This window comes from Dicentrarchus labrax, unplaced genomic scaffold, assembly GCF_905237075.1.
Source record: "Dicentrarchus labrax unplaced genomic scaffold, dlabrax2021, whole genome shotgun sequence".
In the NCBI taxonomy this organism is placed as follows: Eukaryota; Metazoa; Chordata; class Actinopteri; family Moronidae; genus Dicentrarchus; species Dicentrarchus labrax.
This window is the reverse complement of record NW_026136706.1, coordinates 2,277,397-2,301,817: the sequence shown is the minus strand read 5'-3', so window position 1 is coordinate 2,301,817 and position 24,421 is coordinate 2,277,397. Positions and strand designations below refer to the sequence as shown.

The 24,421-nt window shown below is 43.4% G+C and overlaps 1 protein-coding gene across 3 annotated transcripts in view; it reads left to right on the top strand.

Annotated features, from left to right (window-relative positions):
* The window catches only part of ttn.2 (titin, tandem duplicate 2), a 211,710-nt gene that overhangs the window by 18,393 nt on the left and 168,896 nt on the right, over window positions 1-24,421 (top strand). For all 3 annotated transcript variants that reach the window (XM_051402827.1, XM_051402826.1, XM_051402824.1), the window contains exons 17-37: window positions 397-629; window positions 717-881; window positions 1,012-1,180; window positions 1,289-2,985; window positions 3,098-3,379; window positions 3,586-3,852; window positions 4,048-4,320; window positions 4,426-4,689; window positions 4,773-5,033; window positions 5,355-5,615; window positions 6,004-6,267; window positions 6,367-6,627; window positions 7,181-7,441; window positions 8,914-9,174; window positions 9,528-9,672; window positions 9,774-9,942; window positions 10,032-10,263; window positions 10,978-11,262; window positions 11,350-11,475; window positions 12,092-12,280; window positions 15,663-15,713. In XM_051402827.1, coding sequence (XP_051258787.1) covers window positions 397-629; window positions 717-881; window positions 1,012-1,180; window positions 1,289-2,985; window positions 3,098-3,379; window positions 3,586-3,852; window positions 4,048-4,320; window positions 4,426-4,689; window positions 4,773-5,033; window positions 5,355-5,615; window positions 6,004-6,267; window positions 6,367-6,627; window positions 7,181-7,441; window positions 8,914-9,174; window positions 9,528-9,672; window positions 9,774-9,942; window positions 10,032-10,263; window positions 10,978-11,262; window positions 11,350-11,475; window positions 12,092-12,280; window positions 15,663-15,713 — 6,116 coding nt within the window. The remainder of the gene's footprint in view (window positions 1-396; window positions 630-716; window positions 882-1,011; window positions 1,181-1,288; window positions 2,986-3,097; window positions 3,380-3,585; window positions 3,853-4,047; window positions 4,321-4,425; window positions 4,690-4,772; window positions 5,034-5,354; window positions 5,616-6,003; window positions 6,268-6,366; window positions 6,628-7,180; window positions 7,442-8,913; window positions 9,175-9,527; window positions 9,673-9,773; window positions 9,943-10,031; window positions 10,264-10,977; window positions 11,263-11,349; window positions 11,476-12,091; window positions 12,281-15,662; window positions 15,714-24,421) is intronic.

The following is a 24,421-nucleotide window of genomic DNA, read 5'->3' as shown; positions in this document are numbered from 1 at the left end:
AAGTTAAAGTGATTATTGTCGGTACCAGTTTGTAATGTGAAAGGGGTCCAAAGACTCTGCTGTTCTGAACCCTGCAGATTTTTATAGCTTTTTCCAGCTCATTTTCATTTTCTATCCCACAACTTTTCTTTTTTGGTTTTCACCACTCTCGTACTTTCTTGAGAGAGTGAAAAAGCAAAACAAAAATACAAAACAATTAACACTACCTGCTCAGCATCAAGCGGCAGATAGATGACGTTAATGACTAGTAGATTAATATTTTTGAGCTTTAGCAGCTAAAGAGCCAATTATTTTCCTAGTAGTTGGTGGAGACCAATTAACATTTGCCAAGTGACCAGAAACTCCTTGTGTTAGCCATTACTTACCTTGATACTAACAACGCTGCTCCTTTCTCAGATCCACATCTCCTCGCTCTCTGAGCCGCTCACCTGGCCGTTCTTCCAGCCGTTCTCCTGGACGTTCTCCCGCCCGCAGGCTTGATGACACAGACGAGGCCCAGCTGGAAAGACTCTACAAACCTGTGTTTGTGATGAAGCCTTCCTCAATAAAATGCTCTGAGGGGCAGACTGCCAGATTTGACTTGAAGGTTGTTGGCAGACCAATGCCTGAAACATACTGGTTCCACAATGGTAAGAGAAACAAGACATTGTTCTTGAAACCAACCTTTATCTGTTGCTTCAGCCACTTGTATAACTGATTTATTCTCCTTTTCCAAGGACAACAAGTGGTCAATGACTACACCCACAAGATAGTGATTAAAGAGGATGGTACCCAGTCCCTGATTATTGTCCCAGCCATGCCAAAAGACTCTGGAGAGTGGACAGTCGTCGCTCAGAACAGAGCTGGACGGACCTCTGTCTCTGTAACTCTTACTGTTGATGGTAAGTCTGTGTCAGATACCGCCTGATACATTCAATATATGTTAATGTTATAACCACCAGCTAGTCTTCTGGAGTGCATTCACAAAAATATCATGTTATTAAATATTGTTTTGTTCTGCACCATCCACAGCTAGAGAAAGCGTGGCACGCCCTCAGTTTATTGAGAAGCTGAGGAACATTACTGTGAAGCAGGGCACTCTGGTTGAGTTGGCTGTCAAAGCCATTGGGAACCCCCTGCCTGACATCGTCTGGCTGAAAAACAGTGACATTATCACCCCACAGAAGCACCCACATATCAAGTATGTACCTTTAATTTTAGCTATGAATCATTTTAATATTATATGTAAAGCTGTAGAGTAGTTAAGTAAATGTCCTGATCAATGTATCTGAATGGTTACGTATTTCAGGATTGACGGAACTAAAGGAGAGGCCAAATTCCAGATTGCATCTTCTTCAGGCTCAGACAGTGCCTGGTACACTGCTACAGCCATCAACAAGGCTGGCAGAGACACTACTCGCTGCAGAGTCAACGTTGAGATGGACTTCACTGCTCCTCAAGCTGAGAGGAAGCTCATTATTACCAAAGGAACCTACAAAGCCAAGGAGATCGCAGCTCCGGAGTTGGAGCCCCTTCATATGCGATATGGACAAGAGCAATGGGAGGAGGGTGACCTTTATGACAAAGAGAAGCAGCAGAAACCACAGTTCAAGAAGAAGCTGACCTCTATCAGAATGAAGCGCTGCGGTCCAGCTCATTTTGAGTGTAGACTGACCCCTATCGGTGATCCCACCATGGTAGTGGAGTGGCTGCATGATGGCAAACCACTGGATGCTGCTAACAGGTTACGCATGGTCAATGAATTTGGCTACTGCAGTCTTGATTATGAAGCTGCTTACGCTAGAGACAGTGGCGTCGTCACCTGCAGAGCCACAAACAAGTTTGGAGTCGACCAGACTTCGGCCACCCTGATTGTTAAGGATGAGAAGGGCCTTGTCGAGGAAACACAGCTTCCCGAAGGAAGGAGGGCTCCGCACAGAATGGATGAGATTGAGCGAATTGCTCATGAGGGAGGACCTGCAGGAGTCACCACTGACGACGAATATGAAAAGACCAAACCTGATATTGTGCTGCTCCCTGAACCGGCCAGAGTGCTGGAAGGTGACATTGCACGATTCCGCTGCAGAGTGACTGGTTATCCAGCACCCAAGGTTAACTGGTACCTCAACGGACAACTCATCCGCAAAAGCAAGAGATACAGACTTCGTTATGATGGTATTTACTATTTGGAGATTGTTGACATCAAATCCTACGACTCAGGAGAGGTCAGGGTGGTTGCAGACAATCCTCTTGGCACAACTGAGCACACTGTGAAGCTGGAGATCCAACAGAAAGAGGACTTTAGATCCGTACTGCGCCGTGCTCCAGAATCAAAGGCTACAGAAGCCGCACGTGAGCCTGGCAGAATCGGATTTGATGTTGTGAAGGCCGACCGATCTGCTGAGGCCGCACAGGACAGAGAAGTAGTTAAGTTGCGTAAGGCACAGAGAATTGTTCACGAGAAAACCACAGAGGAGACAGACGAACTGAAGAGCAAGTTCAAGCGTAGAACAGAGGAAGGTTTCTATGAGTCCATATCTGCTGTGGAGTTCAAGTCTCGCAAGAGGGATGACTCCTATGAAGATCTACTGAAGAAGACTAAGGACGATCTGCTTCATCGCTTGAAGGAGAAAGAAGAAGCCGAGAGGAAGTTGCTGGAGGAACAGGGCAAAGTCACCATCCCCACAATCAAACCAGAGAGGGTCCAGCTCTCTCCCAGCATGGAGGCACCCAAGATCCTGGAACGCATTACTAGCAAGACAGTTGCTCCAATGGATGAGGTTCGTTTCCGAGTCAGAGTCGTTGGCAGACCAGAACCTGAGTGCCAGTGGTTCAAGAACGGCATTCTGGTGGAAAAGTCTGACCGTATTTACTGGTACTGGTCTGAGGATCACGTGTGTGAACTGGTGATCCGAGATGTCACAGTAGAGGACTCAGCTAGCATCATGGTTAAAGCCATGAATGTCGCTGGGGAGGCCTCAAGCCATGCCTTCCTGCTTGTGCAAGGTAAAGCCATTTTATACCAAACCTCTCCAGTCATATGCTCATTGTTTATGTAATTTATTTATTTAATTTATTATATATGACTATGATCTGACTTCATATGTTCTCCTTGCAGCCAAGGCGGCAGTTAACTTTACCCAACACCTGGAGGATGTCAGTGCAAATGAGAAGGACACCATGATGACTTTTGAGTGTGAAACCAACGAACCTTTCGTCAAAGTCAAATGGCTCAAGAACAACACGGAGATCTTTTCCGGAGACAAATACAGAATGCATTCAGACAGAAAGGTCCACTTCCTGTCTGTGCTGACAATTGAAATGAGGGATGATGCCGAATACACTTGTGTGGTTACAGATGATGAGAGCATCAGGACGAGCGCAAGGCTCCATGTAGAAGGTAATCTTTATACCCAGAATCTTTCAGGGTTCTCTGTGCTTATAGGTTGTGGAAATTTTATGATGGCTCCTTAGAAAATCACAGAAAAGCTTGGAAATTTTGTCCATGAAAATTTGTGGGAACCCTGTTCTTTCCATCTGTGGTTGTCTTTTGTCTTATTTTGGTGGATTGGTAGATAATGGCTCTTGATATCGTTCTGTATTCAGGTGCTGCCCTGGAGCTCGTAAAACACATGGAGAACATTGAGGTGCCAGAGACATATGCTGGAGAGTTTGAGGTTGAGCTGTCTCGCGAGGATGCCGAGGGCAGTTGGTTCTTCGGAGATAAGGAGCTCTCTCCCAGCAGCAAATACGTAATGTCCTCCCGCAGAGGAAGACACTCCCTGTCCGTCAAGGATGTCAGGAAGGGAGACCAGGGGAAATATACCTTTGTATGTGGAGATCTGAGGACCAGCGCCTCACTGAAGATGAAATGTAAGTAACGTAACAGAGTAGTGAAGTATGTGGATAAACTGATTCTCAAAAATTTTCAGGGTTTCTCAAAGGGAGTCTTCTTGCAAATGTATTGATACTCTTGAGTTCTAGCATATTTGTCAGTAGGCACTGAGATCTCACAATCACTGGTGGCTGTAGTGTAATGTGATAATAATGGGGTTTCTCTATCTTCAGTGCGCCCAGTGACCCTGATGCAGCCCTTAACCGACCTTACAGTGTGTGAGGGCGACATCGCTCAGCTGGAGGTCAGGTTCTCCCAGGAGAATGTTGAGGGAACCTGGATGAAGAACGGCCAGGCCATCTCCGCCTCGGACCGCGTCCACATCGTTATCGACAAACTGGTGCACAAGCTGCTGGTGGAGAATGTCACCAGAGAAGATGCTGCTTCCTACTCTTTTGTGGTTCCCGCCCAAGACATCTCCACCTCGGGCAAACTCAGTGTTCAAAGTAAGAGTCAGAATCAGCATCAGATCTAAGTGATACCAAACTCTAACCATGAAAACACACCAAAACCTTCCATCTTTGTCATAATTTTATTGTCTTTCCTTACAGCCATTGACATTGTGGTGCCACTGAAGGATGTGTCCTCCATCGAAGGCACCAAGGCTGTTCTCGAGGCCAAGATCTCAGCTCAGGACATCAGCTCAGTCAAATGGTACCACAATGATAAACTGCTGGTACCCAGTGACCGAGTCCAAACTGTGGCAAAGGGAGCCAAGCAACGTCTGGTTCTCACCAGGACCTATGCCTCTGATGAAGGACACTACAAACTGGTGGTTGGCAAGGTCGACACCAGCTGCAGCCTGACTATCGAAAGTAAGACTGATTTCTTTTTCCCTGGATCCTGTTTTTAGATCCCAATTCCAGTTCTGTGTTTAACCACGTTGTTGTCTTTACAGAGGTACACATTGTGAAGCACATGGAGGACAAAGTGTGCTCAGAGTCCCAGAACGTCACCTTTAATGTTGAAGTTTCTCACCCCGGAATCGACCCAGTCTGGACATTCAGAAGCCAGCAGCTCAAACCTGGACCCAAACACAAAATGGAGACCAAGGGCAAGGCTCACTCTCTGACGGTCATTGACACCATGAAGGACGAGGAGGGCCAGTACATGTTCCACGCCGGTGAAAAGACATCCAGTGCCAAGCTCACTGTCTCCGGTACGTCTAAACTCTTTACGAGATTATTGCCTTCTGCGCTCCAATGACATTCAAGTGGACTAATTTACACAGTCACTGATTCTTAAGAACCCCTGTTACAAAGAATACCTTGAGCATGACACTGTAGCCCTATAAATGTACCCCTTACTTTGGGTTTGTTTGAAACAATACATTTGTTGAAATATTTAACACAGGCTTTAAATCAAGTCATTAAGTCAAGACTATATAATAAAATGTAAATGTTGTTTTTATCATGTGATCTATGGTCAGATCTGTTGCCCAAAAACCATAAAACAAACTGCTTCCATGTGCTGCCACTAGGTGGAGCCATTACACGGCCCCTGCAGGACGTGACAGTGGCAGAGTCTCAGACAGCTGAGCTGGAGTGTGAAGTTGCCAACGCCAACGCTGAGGGCAAGTGGCTGAAGGAGGGTAAGCCTGTGGACTTCAGCGAGAACGTGGTGAGTGAGGTGAAGGGAGCCGTCAGACGCCTCATCATCATCATCACCAGACCACAGGATGTCGGAGAGTACAGCTACCAGGTGGCCAACTCCAAAACCACCGCCAACCTCAGGGTGGAGGGTAAGCTTCTCACATATTCGGTGTCCACGTAAGACCAAGACATATGCAGTTATTTCAAGATGACACAGGATTACGATACAAGGTACAGGGTTCAACATCAGTGTTTTTTATCCTGGTCAGGCAGAAATCTACTTGCCCAAAGTAAATTTTTAGTGCACCTATACAAACAGTTTTATTTATTAGTGGTTTTCAAATAACAAAGACCCTCTTAGCTGTTATACACATGCAAAATTTAGTGAACATTGACATTTCCTCTAGCACCACCTGCAGGACAAACTTCACATTTTATCGGTTCCACTGGCGAGTCTCTTAAAAAAGAGAAATCCTTGGTATGTTATTTCTTATATCGTATACTATCTTATAAATACTGAGTCCTCTGTTTCTGCAGCGGTGAAGATCAAGAAAACTTTGAGGAACCAGACTGTGACAGAGACCCAGGAGGCGGTATTCATGCTGGAGCTCACCCACCCCGACGTGAAAGGGTCCCAGTGGATCAAGAACGGTGTGGAGCTTCAGAGCAGCGACAAGTACGAGATCACAACCGACGGCATGGTCCACACGCTGAAGGTCAAGAACTGCAACACACAGGACGAGTCTGTTTATTCCTTCAAACTGGGAAAACTGTCGGCCAACGCTAGACTCAACGTAGAGAGTGAGTACCACTGACTCACTGATTTACTGTACACCCCATAATCTACGACAACCCAATAAACTGATTGCTTATATCTGGTACTTGTTTTTTTTTTTGCAGCGATCAAAATCATAAAGAAGATTAAGGACGTGACATCACTGCTGGACAGCACCGCCTCTTTCGAGATGAGCCTGTCACATGACAATATCCCCGTCAGGTGGATGTTTAAAGGCGTGGAGCTGAAGTCGAGCGACAAGTGTAAGATTCTGTCGGAGCGGAAAGCTCACAAACTGATCCTGCAGAACGTCGACAGCAGCAACGCAGGAGAGTACACGGCTGTGGTTGGACACCTGCAGTGCAGCGCCATGCTCACCGTGGAGGGTGTGTAATGTATACTTAATAATAACACTAATACTAATACTATTGATAATTATAATCTAAATAATGAAAAAGTTACAGTATCACAGTTAAAACTAAGAGGATTAGAAAATTAATGAATTTTCATTTGTAATTTATTTTGTAATATATATTTGTTTTGGTTTTTGTACATTTATTTTAAAAACTTACAATCACAATTCTATTTGATTATAAATTATATTGTATTTTACTTTATTTTAATTATATATACCTCAAGTAGCCTTTGTAGAAATATATCATAATTTTTTTTTCAGACATTTTGTACTTTTTATTTATTTATATTTTTTATTCAAAATTTAGATAATATTGTTTAGAGAAATCTTTATTTTATTAATATTTGTCATTAGTATTTTATGCAATTAAGTGTATATTTATGTATATTTTATCACTTGTACTTTGTTAATTTGCGTGAAAAGTGATCACAACAATAAGAATTTGAACATGACAGTGCTCCACAGACTCTATTTTACTCTCAATTCTTCTGACTTGTGTTATTTCTCGGGTTCGTCTCTTGCAGCTCTGCGAGTCACCAAACCCATGAAGAGTGTGGTGGTCCCGGAGACCCAGATGGCCACGTTTGAGTGTGAAGTCTCTCACTTCAACGTGCCGTCCACCTGGCTGAAAGATGGCGTGGAGATCGAGATGAGCGAGAAGTTCAGGATCGTGGTTCAGGGAAAACTCCACCAGCTGAAGATCATGAACACCAGCAGGGACGACTCCGCAGAGTACACCTTCATCTGCGGGAACGACAAAGTCTCTGCAACACTCACCGTTAACCGTAAGACCACGTTCACGTCAAAACCACTCAGATCACACCAAGATAATGTCTCTGAGGGAGACTGACGGTGCTCTGCACAAACAGAGGAGGGTCTTTAAGGGTCAAAACACCCTAAAATCTTACTTTATGGTCAGCTGAGTTTCTGTGTGTTTCCCATGTGGCCAGTCTCTTTAGTTATTAAGATTAACTTTCCTAATAAAGCGAAAAGTACAGGTATACAGTAGTGATATAATTTACAGAGTTTCCAGATGGAAAGATACCCGGCAAGGAACCACCTCGGTACTGTCTTCTTAAACTCACTCAACTGGCCTTTGTTCCCTTCCTCTAGTGGTATCATGGGAACAATAAGTAAAAACATTTGAACCTTTTCAGAACTTGAGAAATCTGACTTAGAGAGGATGAACCAAACAAAAAGTGGATTTATAATTATGGACAATTTGCAATATTTTGTCATTTGAATTTTTGTGAAATTTGCATTTGTCTAGTTTAAAAACAAATACAGATAAAAAACTTTTTCACTTTTAATGAGAATAAGCAGCCTTGGGGAGTAATGGATTATATGTAACTGAGTTGCATAATCAGGATGCCAAAAACAGGGTAACTATTGTAGAAAAATACATAGTCATATTACAGTTACATTTAGTAAAAATGGGGATTATTTATTACAATTTAAAGAAACACACTAAGCAGAGGACACATTGTTGATGTTGCCCTATAGCTCACCTGGTAGAGCTGGCTTATGTATAAAGACTGAGTCCTTCCCTTTGTATCTTCAGCTGTCAAATAAAGGCCAAAAGCCCAAAATAAAAACAAAACAAAAAAAAACCCTTTCATTTTTTCCGTCTCCATTTTGTTTTCTACGTTCACATTGTTCTGCTGTCTTACACTCACATCAGTACTTCTTATTATCACTCATTTTGTCTTTATTTACAAATGTGGTGTTGAAGTAATTAAAGTAATGGAAAGTAATCAAGTTACTTCAATTAGGTCACTGAATACATTTTCTAAGGTCATTAGTAACTATATCGGATTAATGATTAATCTAAAGTTACTTTCCAAACCCTCAAGAATAAATGAAGTTTAATGTGTATATTGTATTATATATTTATTTTATTTCTAATTTGTAATTAATCAAAAAAGATATTATTATTGTCATTATTTTTTGTAGTAGCAGCAGAATTAGAAGTTTTAGTGATCATAATATACATTTTATTTATATAATTGATTTATAATGTAAGTTTAACCATAATTAGAACAAAAAAAAAAACTATCAAATATCATAAAATAAACATCTGAAAATGTTATGTAATGAATTAAAAACAAAAACAAAATTCATCCTGTAAGCTTTAACCGCAGCTGTAAAACATAAAACAGACCAAAGAACATTTATTTAAAGTTTAATGATAATAATACGTTTTCAGAAGTGTTTGTAGTATTTTTGTGTTTCACCCGACCTGTTCTCTCGTCTCCAGCTGTCATGATCACCTCCATGCTGAAGGATCTGAACGCTCAGGAGAGAGACACCATCACCTTCGAGGTCACCGTCAATTACGAGGGCATCACCTACAAATGGCTGAAGAACGGCGTGGAGGTCAAGTCTTCGGACAGATGCCAGGTCCGCAGCCGGCAGCTCACGCACTCGCTCACCATCCGAAATGTTCACTTCGGAGACGGAGGAGAGTACCAGTTCGTGGCCGGGTCCGCCGCCACCGCCGCTAACCTGTTCGTCGAAGGTAATGCAAAGCATTACACGTTCAGAGTTGACTGATTTGTTCATTAAACAATCCGAGGGAGATTTGGGATTTTCCCGGCTGCCTGTGGAGATTACACTTCACTTAGCATAAAACATGTGGGGTGGTTTCTCTTTCTGTCTGTTTTTCTGACAATTGTAAGTTTGAAAAAATGTTTGAATGTTTAGTTAAAAGGACGAGGGACAGAAACACTTTAATTAATCTGCTGGTCTGGATTCATCTTCAAGGCCAAAATGATAATATCTGAAATTCAACCTGTGAAGAAGTCATATAGTGTGCTTCTCAAATTCTTTGGAATGATAATTGCATCTGTTTTTGTTTTTGGTTTTTTTCAGCTCGTGTGATTGAATTCACCAAGAAAATCAAGGACATAAAGATCACAGAGAAGAAGAAGGCTATTTTTGAATGTGAGGTTTCTGAGCCTAACATTCAGGTGATGTGGATGAAGGACGGCCAGGAGATGGACATGACTGAGGAAAGGTAATGTCATCTTAAAAGAACAGTAACGAACCTTCCTACAGCCGACACTTTAACAACAACATTTGAAATATGAGCTGAGAGTCTCTGTGGTGCGTTCACAGGTACACCGTGACAGCAGAGAAGTACGTTCACCGTCTGATGATCCAGACAGTCCGTATATCCGATGCTGGAGAGTATTCGGTTGTGGCTGGATCAAGTGTCTCCAAGGCCCAGCTGATCGTGGAGGGCCGCGACATCCGGATCTCCGAACCTGCCGAGCGGGAAATCACGGTGAGACGGACGTTCATATGAACCAAAGTGGTCAATGTGCAGGTTTTAAAGACGTCTAAATCTCTAAATCCTTCCGTCCTCTCGTGTAGGTTCTGGAGAAACACAGAGCGACCTTCGAGTTCGAGGTGAACGAGGACGACGTGGAGGGTCACTGGCTGAGGAACGGGGTGGAGATCCAGTTCTCGGTGGAAGAGAGGTTCAACTACGTGGCCATCAGGAAGCTGCACCGCCTCACCATCTCTGAGACCTACAGGAGCGACGCCGGGGAGTACACCTTCATCGCAGGCAAAAACAGGAGCACCATGCACCTCCGAGTGAACAGTGAGTGCAGCTGGAGGATTAATACCACAGACACTGATGGGAATCATTTAAAAGAATAAGATTTATCACATATTTATTTTCATTTGAATGATGCAATATAAAGGGGAAAATAAATGAGAGATCACTGCCTATATGTAGCCCCATATATAAATGTATGATGTGTGACCAGGAGGAATTTAAAGCTTTACTGTTGAAAACATAAAAACAAATGATAAACCATTCACCATATCTACCTGCGGAGTCCCTCAGGGAACCTGGAGAGGAAATATGGAGCATGTAGGTGAGGAAAAAAATCCTCATTTGTTTTTCATCTTTGTATTTTTTCTCTCCAATCGGCTCCATATCAACCAAATTCACTTATTGATTATTTTGATCCATCTTTCTCCTCAATGGTAATTTAATTTTGATAATGAAAATTCTGAAAATGTTTATCTCAGTACTGTTGTTTCTATTTTGTTTAATCAGATTTCATTTCATTGTTTTATTTTTAGTCTGCAGCTCAGATTTTAATTAGATAACAGTGTCTCCTGGTTAAATGACTTTTGAAAGGTTGATGCTGTTTTATTGAGTCTGCTTCAACAATGAGACTAATGACAACCAGTTAACACCAAATTTTACTTTAACTTTAAAAGTCCAGATTGTTTTATTTAGAAATGTGAAAACAATTCTCCTCCTTCCTGTCTCACTACATCTTTTATTTTCCTCCTCGTTCAGTCCCGGAGCCGCCTCAGATCCTTCGCCACATGGAGCCCCAGTCGGTGGAGGCCGGTAAACCAGCTCGCTTCTCCGTGCAGGTGAGCGGCGTTCCTCAGCCTCAAGTCTTCTGGTTCAAAAACTCCCAGGCTCTGTCTCCGGGCTTCAAGTGCAAGTTCCTGCACGACGGCAACGAGCACTCGCTGCTGCTGATCGAGGTGTTCCCCGAGGACGCCGCCATCTACAACTGCGAGGCCAAGAACGAGTACGGCACCACCACCAGCACCGCCACGCTCAATGTGGAAGGTAAGATGGGACGTTAGACACGAAAGGGGAGATGTTTCAGATCAACACCAGGACATGTGTAGACGCAGGTTTGTGTGTGTGTTGCAGTGTCAGAAGTGGTTTCTCCGGACTCAGCTGCTACCGTTGCTCCTCCCGTTGTCATCTCACCCATCGCCAGCACCTCGGCCCGCGAAGGAGAACCGGCTCGCTTCCAGTGCAGAGTCCGCGGAGATGGTAAGAGAAAGTCTTACTTAAAACGATGAAATGTATACATCTACAATACGACACAATTTCTTCAAAAAGCAGAATAAAAATAAGTGACTTTGTCTTAAATCAAGGCACCAGAAATGTTTTTCATTAAAACAATGAAAAACTAAACAGCTGCTTTGTTTCCAACAATGGGACAAGACGACTTTCTCTTAAACTGAGAAGTTATGCGAGTAGTCTTACTCTTAAATAAGATATTAGCTCTTCACTAACTGAAACATTACATCAGATTTTACCGATAAAGTTGCAAGTTAATTTGAGCACTTCCTGCAATGAAAGTTCTGATAAACTTTCTTAGATAGACATGAAATTCTCCTTTTGAATCATCAGTACAAAATATGAACAACTGTGTTTGAAAATGTCTGGTTTTAGACAAAGAAGTTGAAGGTACAAGTAGCCTGCAGACATAAAAACTGTAGGAGAAAAGTCAACTATTGTGCAGCAAGAAACATCCAATCACAGAGAAATTAGTGTAGATTTCCTTCATCCCCACAAGTGAATGAACTGGTTTCACTGCAGTGTAACTTTATTACAAAATCCAGTTTGCCTCCACAAACGTTCTTTTCCTTTGTCCTTTGTCCAGACGTGAAGATCAGCTGGTTCCACAAGGAGAAGGAGATCAAGCAGTCGGAGTTCTTCAGGATGTCCCAGTTTGATGACAGCTGTCAGCTGGAGATCTCCAGGGTTTACCCGGAGGATGAGGGCGAGTACACGTGCGTGGCCACGAACAATGCCGGCACCGCATCCTGCTCCGCCACTCTCACACTGGACGGTAAGTTCCTCACCACCAAGAAGTGCTGCTTTTACCCTGACACTCAGAACATAAGGGTGAACAGAAGCGAACAGCAGTTGTATTATCAACCATGGCTGCTCTCAGCTTTTATAGTGTTAATACATACAAAAGTGACAAATAAAAGAAAAACCAGAATAAATTAATTTAGAAACTAATGCAGATGGCGGTTTAATGAAACAGCCACAAGATCTCAAACCAAATGAAGACCTTTGCTAGGTTTGGGAATGTCTTTATTTTGGTTTTCACTTTCATTTGTCACCCACGTGCAGATGTTCTGTTGTTGTTGTCAACCTGCTGTGATAGCGCCGTTCTTCTCTCTACTGAAACACAAACACACATCCCAGTGGGCACCAGTTCAGTGGTTTGAAGGTGAAAAGAAACAAAGAAGCTGAATTTGATTGAACAAACTGACTAATCGTTGCAGCTGTAGTCTCAAAGCTCTAGCAGCGATGTGAGTTTGAATTACAATGTTTTTACAGGGACAATAAATATGAGAGGACTCTTTTTTTAATCCTTGTTCTTTATGTTTTCTGGCGGCTTTTGTTGGTTATTCTTTAGGTAGGTTTATTTATAAATGATGACAAACTAAAAAACATTACTGTAATTGTAATAAATGGTTTAGAAGAAACAATAAAACAGAAGGATTTAACGAGGCGCTCTGGTGTCGACTTAAAGTCACACACACTGACCCAATGTTCTCCCCAAGAGGTTTTACAGTCACATGGCAAGAGAGGTAACTAGTCAGAAAACAGGGACTAAACAAATGACTATTGGTGTCATTTTTCTGGTGAGGATGGTTTATAAGTAGCAGATTTAATAAAAAGTCTTTCCACCAAAGGCAGACTGCTTTCAAACTGAAAATCACCTCAACTGTGCAGACTGGGATGAGCGTAAATCAAATTAAGCACATAAAGCCAATGAACATGCTTCCTTTCAGGGCAAAAACAAACAGTGGACAGTCCTGCTGAGTCTCAGTGGCATATCTCCACCAGCCTCACCAGTCTAAAGAAACCTTCCATTGGCCAAAAGCCAGTTTTCATCCAGCCAATCACGAGCTGCTCGGTGCCACACGGGGAGGTGGCCCGCTTTCATGCATGTGTGTCCGGCATGCCAAAGCCAGAGATAAGCTGGTTCCACAACCGGCAGCCTGTTCAGCCCACCAAGAACGTGGTGTTTCATTTTGATGAGGTTTCGAACACCGCCACGCTCATCATAGTCGATGCTTTCTCCGAGCACGCGGGGCAGTACACCTGCAGGGCAGCCAATAACGCCGGAGAGGCCGCATGCTCGGCCACCCTCATCGTAACCGAAGAGGAAGAAGGTAACTTCTGGATCCGACGGCTGCAGCCAGATTCCCTCTGAATCCACACTGCAAATAAACCAACTTCTCTTTTCTGCTAGATTAATTCACCCCCCTCGAAAACCACAAAACACCTCAAGGGATGTCCCGAACCAATCTGCAAAATGTGCATCAGATAGATTAAAGTCTGATATAAATCATTTCAAATTAAAAATGTATTGTTAACCTTTATTCACAGGGAAAGCCATTATTTTATTGGCCATTAATGGCAGCAATAAAAACATGTTACTGACTAACTGACTATAAAATCATGGATAATAGCTTTAAGACAATCATGTTTGATCATGATTTCATCTTCAAAACAACCTTTAAACAACTCAGGAACTGTGGGAAACTGACTCTAACTAAGATCAATCCAACACAATACCGTTATGAGACACATCAAGACTCCAAAATACCCCAAAACATCAGAAGAGAGCATCAGGTTTATGGAGAAATTATCTCAGTTCAGAAAAAATGCAATTAAAAATGTGAATAATGTTTTTTGTTTTGTTTTCTTAAAAAACTAAAAAGGTTCAAATGAAAAGGTGAATATAGTAATCGGAATATAATAAAGAAAGCCAATATTATTAAATAAAATTAAATAAAAATTAAATATTAAATTAAATATTTAAGATTCTCAGTAATTGAGAAGGTCTGAATTGATGCTGTAAAAACCAGTTGACAAAAGGATCTAAATAAGAAAATAAATGCTGCACTGTCTAGATTTTGCATACTGTTAATCCTCAGAAACTGTAAGTAATACCAATGCAATGTATCCCCTTCCCCTCTCATCTTTTAAATAAACCCATAACACACTCAGACATCTTTAAAAAGGATCCCTTTAATGTGACCCAAGATACACACTGAGCAGGAGATTATTCAGCTGAAAAACAAATTTGCTCTCTTGTGGATAAATTCAATCTTAAAGTGACCCTGGAAATAAAAACGGTATCGGGACATCCCTCAACCCTCCTCCTGTGACTAACCTCACAGTTCCAGAAAGATGAATCACTTGGCTCATGAATGCACCACTGTTTGAATCCTGGGATTATCAGCACTCCCTCAACCCTCCCCACGGGAAAACAAACTCATCTCTCCACCTTCCTTCATCTTCTCCGTCCTCACCCTCCTCTTCCTCTCCCACACAGGAAAACTCATGATTGCATGAAACTCACATGTGTAACCTCTCTGTTGTACCTCCATTCTTCAGGAAACCCTTCTTTGTCTGATTCATTTTCTTCCTCTGTGCTGTGTAATGAAATTGTTCATTTCTCAACTCAAAATCTAGTTTCCGAAACAATTTGTGTTAAATGGAACAAAAGAGACTCAAATCTATTGGAATCTCTTTATTTTGGTCCATCAACTGAGTACTTTAAGGCCATTATCGCTCTAGGTTAAAGGCATTTAAAAGCCATTACTACAGCAAGGTACAAAGTCAAAGCATTGATTATATGAGCCAGAAAATTAATTCTTGATCTTGGAAATAGCTCTTTGGCAAAATGATAATTTACCCAAGTTTAAAACCTTGGTCAGGTGATCACTATATTAGCTTTGTTATAGGTCATTTTTGTTGCATTATTATTACTGTATACACAAAATGTACAAATAGTTTGCACAAGGTAGAGCGCAGAATGAAGAGCATCTGCAGGTAAAGACTGTGGGATATTCAAGTTCTGGAAAAGCTTGTAAATGGAACTTGAGTCAAGTTTTTATTTGTCAAACTATCATTTCTATGGTCAAGAATGAAGTTTGACTTTCATAGTTTTAACTCGTAGTTTACTTCAGTGCTGTAGTTCCAGTAGATCACAACTACACGTTTGGAAGTTTTGTTAATTGAAATATTTTGCGATGATAGCTTAAGTTTCCTCAATTTATGGATCAACTTTGATGGTACCTAAACACAGACGGTAAATGTATTTGAGTCCAGCAAAGCAAGAATGTTTAAAGGTTTGAAGACCATCTCATGGGATCAATGTGTGCTGATGAAATCTAAATTCATGTAATTTCTTTCCATCACAGTGACTCACATGAGAGAGCAGATTGAAGCCAAGATTGAGCAAGAAGTCAAAGGTAAGGTTACGTCAGATTCCTGACCACCATATATCAAAAACACCAGACTGTTACTTCACACGAGAAGCAAGCAGAGTTGAAAAGGGACAGTTTAACCAGATTTCTGTTTTACTCTTTTTTACTATTGTTCACTTCGAAAGTAGTCTGTCAGCAGGTGACTTTGATCCAAGCTTTGGTTCATTGAAGGTGGTTTTTGAGTGGAGAAACTGCTGAGAAAGTGGAGGAAACAAATGATGTGTGGGTGCATGTATTACGGATTATGGTTGGCCTGCATTCACAGACTGCTTTTAGAGTTTGTAAAAGTGTCACTATGTTGAACTGTCCCTTTACGTGATCTTTGAATTTCCACAGTTGCATGTGGTCTCAAAGTGTCTTGATAGAAAATTCCTATTGTCTGTATTATTCCACCTGCTCTTATTCTCATAATATTTCATGGTTTCCCCCAGGTGAGCACTGGTAGCACTTGCTTGTACCAGTTTTTGACACTTGCGGTTTGCATCCAAACGTCGTTTCGTTGTGGCATGAAGGTTCCTCTGATCTTTTCCCTGAAAAATCGCAGGATATGTATCTTTTAAAGCTTCCGGACTTGAAATGCCCTTTAAAAGATATGGAGGTTTATTGCATCTGGAACTGATACCTTCCTCCTGCAAAATATTTCTTAGCCTGGCTTGCAGATAGTGGGATGTGATTCCTGTGGTTTGCATTCTAAATAACACCAGTAAACTATATTAGTTCGAATAAACGCCTTCTCACCCAATTTTACAGCTTCATTTGTTAAAGTTTTGAAATCTAAGCTATGTTTTGGAGAGCTTTGCTTCTCATTGATACTTGTGCATCATTCATTTCCTCTTAAGTTTAAGGATTAGAAAGGGCGTTTATTCTCCTGTCTGCAAGTCAGGTAAGGAATATATTAGCATAAAGCCGAAGCAATTATCAAAAAACAAAACAAGTGAATGTTAGCAGCCCATCTTGGAATTATGCTTTTTATAATAATAATAAAATAATTTATGTTTTGAAGAAATTTCCACAGACGAAGGATCAAAACTTCCTGCAGGTTTCTAATAAAACGAATCAAGTCTTGCGTTTATTCGAACAAATATGGTGAGTGAAATTATTTCTTATGGCATTGTGACTCCCAGCATGCATTTAATATTTCCATTAATAATTCATTCAAATCCTTTTCCTTCTTTTTACCCCTGGAGGCTGTGTTGTTCTGACAGTTGTCTGTTTCTTTTTGCAGAACTGTTTTATCATGAAAGCAAAGAAGGAACATCACGCAGCAGCGCAGAACTCCCCGGCGCTCGACAGCTGAGAGGAGCCTTCTCCGACACAGAGGACTTCCTAGATCATGGCCTGGTGTCAGCCAATCGCTGCTCCAGCAGAACCTCCTCCATAACTTCATGGGCGGAGAACATTAAACCTTCTTTCACCAAGAAACTCAAGTTTCAATCTGTCATGGAGGGAGAACCAGTGGAATTGAAGTGTAAACTGGTTGCTTGCCCTCCACCAACAATTCTTTGGTTTCATAATAATAAACCTATTCCCAAAGAGCGCAGGCGTAGGATCTGTACCGACAGCAAAATGCACATACACGTTACCAGTCTTGTTATTGACAGTATCAAAGAGAAGGACTCAGGCAGTTACAAGGTAATGGCAATAAACACGGAGGGTTCTGCTGAGTCCACAGCATCACTTTTGGTGTCACTGAGGGAAGAACAGTCTGCTAACTACCTGGGATTTGTTAGACGCTCTGCCAAAGCCCATGAAAGCGTAGACACCATGGCAGAGCAGAGGAAAGAGAGGAAGATTAGGGTCGACCTCAGGTGTGTAGGGTCTCCATTTGACAAGATGTCCAAAGTCCATCAGGGAAGATCTCGATCTAAGAACTCTCTTGTGCGTACTGTGTACTTTAAGTCTGATTCCCATTCAAAAGAAAAAGAGGCAGAGAAAGAATCCAAATGTTTGGAGACTGCCTCTGAGCGCGCCCCATCCCCTCCCCCCATGTTTGACCGGTCTGAGCGCTTTAATGACAGATTCAGTGATATCTACTGTGACCGGCGCACTGGTGGAAGGTTCAGTGACAAATTTAGTGACAGGTGCAGTGACAGATACAGCGAGAGGTTCAGCGACACTGAGAGTCTTCACAACGAGGTAAGAACTAAACTTACCACACTCCAAAAAGCTGTCAAACAAAAGAAAAGGCTCTCTATCTCTACCATGTCCTCCTCTGAATTTGAGTTAGAATCCGTTGCCAGCGAATCAAGTTACGCAGAATATGTGGAGAAGCTCAGGGTCAAGCCTGCCTCTCTCCCTGATGTCCAGCATTTCAATCGACCCTTTGATTTGGGGGAGACTCATAGGGAGGTTCCTGGTAAAACTTCAAGCAGGGCGCGTCGTGTGAGGCATTCATTTGAGCCTCAGTCCAGAACCAGGGCCATTCAGATCATGAGAGGTGAATTGGTTGATACACTGGTGGATAAAAAAGTTGAAAGTTTTGGTCAATCTCAGACAGATGTTAGATTCAAGCAGATGGTAAGTGAACATCACAGTGTGGTTGCTGACGAAAAGGTGGAAGCTGAGGTCGGGCTATGTCACCCTGAAGTCCCATACTCTGAAAGATACCCAGAAACTACAACGTACACTGAAAGCAGGGAATCTGTTAGACTTGTGCCTGCTCAAGAGGAGGTATCACTCATGGAGTCATCCAGGCCTAAGCCACTCACACCTAGAAAGGAGAGGTTCCTTCGTGAAACAGTAACACCAGAAGACAGAGCAACAACAGACACAATTGAGCCATATGAAGAGGAGTGTGCAGGGGAGTCTTTGAGGGCTAAGTATGAGAAGAGCCTTGAAGCTGAACGCCTGGAGTGTGAGGAAAAACTCCTTGCCCTGCGGATCAGGAAATGGCAGCAAGGGAGTAGGATGTCAGAAGAGGAGACATTTCACCCTGAAACTGATTTGCCTATGCCAGCAGAGACGCAGTACATGGAGCCTGCAGGACACATTTACACGCAGCAGGAAGTTGTGGAGAAAAGAGTGACTGGAGAAACTGAGGCCATGCCCTCTTTGCATAAATCACCCAGAATTAAGGCAAAGTTGGCAGATCCTGAAGCTGCAACTGTATCAACACCCAAATCACCTAAGGTAAAAGCCAGAGTAGAAGAAGTGGAAACATCTGCCTCCTTGCTTACAAAGTCAGTCGCAGTGGAAGCCAGATTAAAAGAACCGGAAGGTGAGCCCCCACTCATGCTGGCACAAAAATCCCCCAGAATAAGACCTAGAGCAGCAGAAGTGGAAGCAGAGTTGTCGCCTAGAGCAAAAGCCAGGGCAGAGGACAGACTCAGAGAGTCACCCAGACAAAGGGAAGTCAAATCTATCAAAGAGAGGTTCCTTGGTGAAGCTGTAACACCAGATCACATTGCAACAGAACCAGTTGAGCCATATGAAGAGGAGGGTTCAGGGGAGTCTTTGAGAGCTCAGTATGAAAAGAGCCTGGAGGCTGAACGGATGCAGTGTGAAGAAAAACTCCTGGCCCTGCGGGTTAGGAAATGGCAGCAAGGCATGCAAATGTCAGAAGAGGAGACTCCCTGCCCTGAAACTGATCTGCCCATGTCGGCAGAAACACAGTACATAGAGCCTGAGGGACACATTTACACAAAGCAGGAGGTGGTGGAGAAAAGAGCAACTCTAGACCATGCTGTCATGTCAACCCCCAGGTCACCTAAAGTAAAAGGTAAAGTAGAACCGGACAAAACACCTGCCTCCTTGCTTAAAGCCAGACCAGGAGATTTGGAAACTGAGGCATCACTCATGCCGGCACAGAAATCACCCAGAATAAAAGCTAGAGCAGCAGAAGTGGAAGCTGAATCATCACCTAGAACAAAAGCCAGAGCAGGGAAGATGTTGTTTGAGAAGACAAGAGAAGAACATGAGCTCCAGCTGTCAAGAGAGAACATTTCTGAGCTGAAGAATGAGAGTGAGAAGTTTGTCAGTGAAGAGGAAGCCTTGACTCAGCGCATAATGAAATGGCAACAGGATGTTTTGATGGAACAAGAGCAACCTGTGAAACTCGAGTCTGACTGGGTAGAGGGTTACTCACCGCGCCAAGCAGAGAGGACGACTGAGGCTGTAAGAGATGTCGCAGAGGCTTCTGCTCCAGAATCAATTCCACAACCAGAAATTGTCCGCAGCAAGAAGCCTTCCCCAGGAAAAACAGCCAAAGAGAAGTTCCTCTTGAGTGAGCCAGTTCCTGCTGGTTTCCAAGATCAGCAGGGTGATAACATGCAGTGGCCACCTACTGGTGAGCTGCTGACAGAGGGTCGTGAGACCAGGTTGCAGAGGGACAGTGAGTACTTTGTAAGTGAGGAGGAAGCACTGGCTCAGCGCATCCTAAAATGGCAGCAAGATGTTGTCGAACAAGAGGAAGTAGCTGAACTGGAGTCTGAGTGGGCTTTGGACAATCATTGCAAACAACCTGACTCTGGACTGCCATTTGACTCCCATGTTCCACCATTTGATAGTGCACCCCATCATAGTGGCACCCACCCCAGTGACCTTCCACCTCCACATATAACTCTTGCTGGTGGAGCCTTACCAACAAAAAAACCTTCACCTCTTCAACAAGCCACTGGATACGAGCCATCTCTTCCTGAGTCTTCCTCTATAAGAAAGCATTCTCCTAAACTTGCTGGTTTACAGCATGCGCTGCACCATGCGGATTTAAAATCTGATAGAACGGGTCATGAAGCTTCGCCAGTACAGAAATACTCTCTAACCCAAGTTACTAGTGTGCCTTTTGAAGGATATGAACTTGTTGCTGCCCAGGCTGAGAGCCCACATAAGCCTTCCAGAGAGTTTTCCTCAGCTAGGAGACGCTCCCCATTTCCACAGGAAGATCTGGGAAGAGAGGCAGAGAGCAGGCAGAGCAGGGAGGAATATGCTATCACTGTTGATAAATCCAGCAGCCAACGCTTCCAGTCAGAAGTAAGAGAAGAAAGAGGGATGAGAGAGGAGATGGGACAGAAGGATTTTGCAGGTATGAGGAGAGAGGAAAGAAGTGGAGATTCAATAAAGTCAAAACAAGGTAGTGAAATGAGTGAACTCAGAGCAATAAAGGAGGAGAGGAATTTGAAAGAGTCTCAAGAGTCTAAAATGGTAAAAGAAGGAGATACGAGGGCTGGAGGCTCCTGTCCAGTATTTGTCAAAGAAATATCCTCAGTTAAAGTAAAAGTTGGTGAGATGTCAGAGTTTACATGCCAGTTCCATGGTGATCCTCTGCCCACAGTCACCTGGCTCAAAGATGGCCATGCACTTGCCCACAACCCTGACTATGATATTGTGAGTAAATCTAACAAATCACTGCTCACTGTCTTCTATCCAACAACAGACCATGAGGGGACATATGACTGTGTCATAACCAATAAACATGGCAAATCAATCTGCAGCGGCACCCTTGAGATCTCTGACAAAAAGGTGCCAAGAACTTCAGGAGTCACACAGGAGGTGGTAGTTACAGAGGAGCTAGAGAAAGGTGAGGAAAACAAGGAGGGTGTGATAGATGTGGAACTTAAAACTTACATGGATTCAGGAAAGGCAACGCTACAGGTGCCTCAGGTGGTGATCCACAGGCGCCACTGCTCGGATGAATCTTTTAGCTCTTCACCCGTAGAAATCAGAATCACCGCTGCCACCCCTGTCCCTGGGATGACAGAGGAAAGTAGTGAGGACCAACCTCAGGATTTTACAGAGAAAACTTTGGATGTGCCAAGTGATGAGGGAGCCTCTCAGACTGTCAAACACAAATTTACTTTCTCTTTTGATGTGGTTGATGAAGCTCCTCACATGGTCAGCGAATTAGAGAATATCTCTGATGTGTCATTTCAAGTTGCAGAGCCTGTGCAATTTTCAGAGGGTAGTGGTGCCGTAGAGGGTGGTGTCAAGAACCCTCTTAGTTCACAAGCTCCATTGGAGGTGGCCGCCAAAGCCCCAAAATTGAGACCTGGTGTCTCTAGAGAACCTCCAACAATATCTGGCTGTGGTCTGCCAGCCTCTGCCGCTGTGATAAAAGTTTCTCAGATTAAACAAGCTTTTGAGTCAGACTCACCAGTGGCAATACTGACATCCCTCTCTCCTGAAGAGCAGAGGAAGGAAATGCTCTTCCCTGAGGAGTTTATACCTGCGGTGGCCATTTCCCTTGACCAGCAGGAACAAGTAATGGACCCTGACACCATGCATGCAGATAGTGGTGAAAGACTTGCCACTGCTATGACAGGAAATCCAGGTTCTCCCAAAGCTGTACCTGTTGGAGCAAAACCAGATTTTACTGCTACCTCCCAGCCTACCTCCTCTCTGGGGGAAGACCGTGACATCTCAGTGTCTGTTAATGTTGAAGAGGGAGCTGTCTTAGCAGAAAGCCATGGTGCACTTAAACAGTTTGTAGAGGAAGTGCAGGAGTCTCCAGAACTGGTCAGACCTAAGCCACGGAAACCTATTTGTTCGCCTGAACAAGTGGAGGCAGGTGAAGTGGAGACATTGAGGGAGGAGACTGTGCGTACATTTGACAGAACTAGCAGCTTCATTCCTTTCCAGTCCGAAAAAGTCCCAATAGTAAAACGCTCTGTTAAAACTGCAGTTCCAGCTGAAGAAGCAGTTAAGCCTAAAAGAATTTCTGAATCTCTCAAATCTGAAAGTGCAACTATTCACAGTGAGGCTGAAGTTGTCACTATGGAGGGCCCATCTTATGCTGAGGAGGCTAGTGTTGTGGAGGAATTCAAAGATGTAAAAAAATATATGATCCAAGATGTTAAAGGACTTGGTGAAGGATTTGTTTCTATTCCTAGCGTGGAACATGTGAGTGCGGAGGCTGAATTTCCCAGTGAGGAGCTGACTTCCATCCCTGAACCCTCTTTGGACAGTGGTGTATTCCTTAGTATGCCGGAATCCCAGGTTGACTTGACAGAAGTAGCAGAGGAAATGGTTGGTGAAGTAGTTGAGCTCCATACACAAATCAAGGGTGAAGATGAGAGGATTGATGTCGCTATTAAGCCGGAACCTAAACCGCTTATTGTCAAGCCAAAAGTGGACAGCAGAGTTTTTCTGCCTGAGGGACCTCAGAGCCAGGTTGCATCTATACAGGAAAGAGGTAGTGTGGCAAAGGCCTCATTGGCTGAAACTGGGGGAGCAGCAGCAGTTGGCTCAATGGAGGAAGAGGAGGTCACCTTTGGTGCTGTATATGACTACTACAACCCACCAACAGACTGGGGAAGGCCACTGTCCCCTGAGTCTGAGATGTCCATAGAGATTGGCAGCACTGTAAGTGAAGAGATAGCTGAGGTAGCTGAGAGGTTCTACACTCCAGGCTCATCTACCGAGGTCTCACAGCCTATTGCAGAGTCCTTCCACACTCCCAAGTCTCCCATGTCCTTCCATACTCACAGCTCTGATACACCTGGAGGCTTTATGACCCCTCAGGAATATCCTTTTTCCCCTTTAGAATATAAGAGACCCTCGACAGGAGACTCTAGCGAGAGGTTCTTCTCACCAGTTCAGTTCCTAACATCTCCTGCTGATGAGGGCATTGAAACAACGCCTCCTGGAATAAACTTGGATGAGAATAGATTCCTCACCAAGGGAAGAGGGTCTTTATGCCTGACAACCCTTCAGGAGAAAGTGCAGGGAATCCCTCCTGCCTTCCTCAAACCTCTCATTAAGAAAAGAGTGTTTGAAAATGACTCCTTATCATTTTATGCTGAGGTGTTTGGCCTACCGTCTCCTGAGGTGAAGTGGTTCTGCAACAAAACCCAACTGGTGGCAGATGACAGAATTAAAATGGAGAGAGATGGGGATAGCATTTCGCTAACAATTCACAATGTTACTAAAGCCGACCAAGGCGAGTATATCTGTGAGGCTGTGAACTATGTTGGGGAAGCCAGAAGTGTTGCTTTAGTGGTAGTTGTATCGCAGGAAGTGAGGTTCATGCCTGCCCCACCTACTGTCACCCATCAGCATGTAATGGAGTTTGATGTGGAGGAAGATGATTCATCTCGTTCTCCCTCCCCTCAGGAGATTCTGCTTGAAGTAGAATTGGATGAAAATGAGGTGAAAGAATTTGAGAAACAAGTTAAGATCATTACCATTCCTGAGTACACAGCCGACAACAAGAGCATGATCATTTCTTTGGATGTGTTACCGAGTATTTATGAGGAGGGTGCTGTGGACTTTGTCACCCAGGAGCATGATGATTTGAAAATAGCTTTTGAGGTCACTGAGATGCCTCCAAGGTTCATTAATCCGATCTGTGACATGGAAACCCCCGAGGGCACCACTGTCATGTTTGAGTGCTCATTAATGGGAATTCCATCTCCCATCGTGTCCTGGTTCAAAGGTGACAAAAAAATTCCCCACAATAACAAGAAATACTTGCACTCCTCTGATGGAGACAACCACTTCCTAAAGATCTGTAAAGTCACATCACAGGATAGCGGTGTGTATACCTGTAGGGCTATAAACGTTGTTGGGGAGACTCTGTGTAGGGCCTCCTTAGTGGTGTTAAACGCTAAAGCTTTCTCAGGGAAGACCAGAGGCAGGGAGCTGACTGCTGTGTCTCTCGGAAGCGCCAAAGTCCAGCCGCAGAAGTTCGACATGGTGGTTGGCAACACATCGTTTGATGGCGAACAGGTGTCAGAAATTGAGCTTGAGTTTGAGTTCGA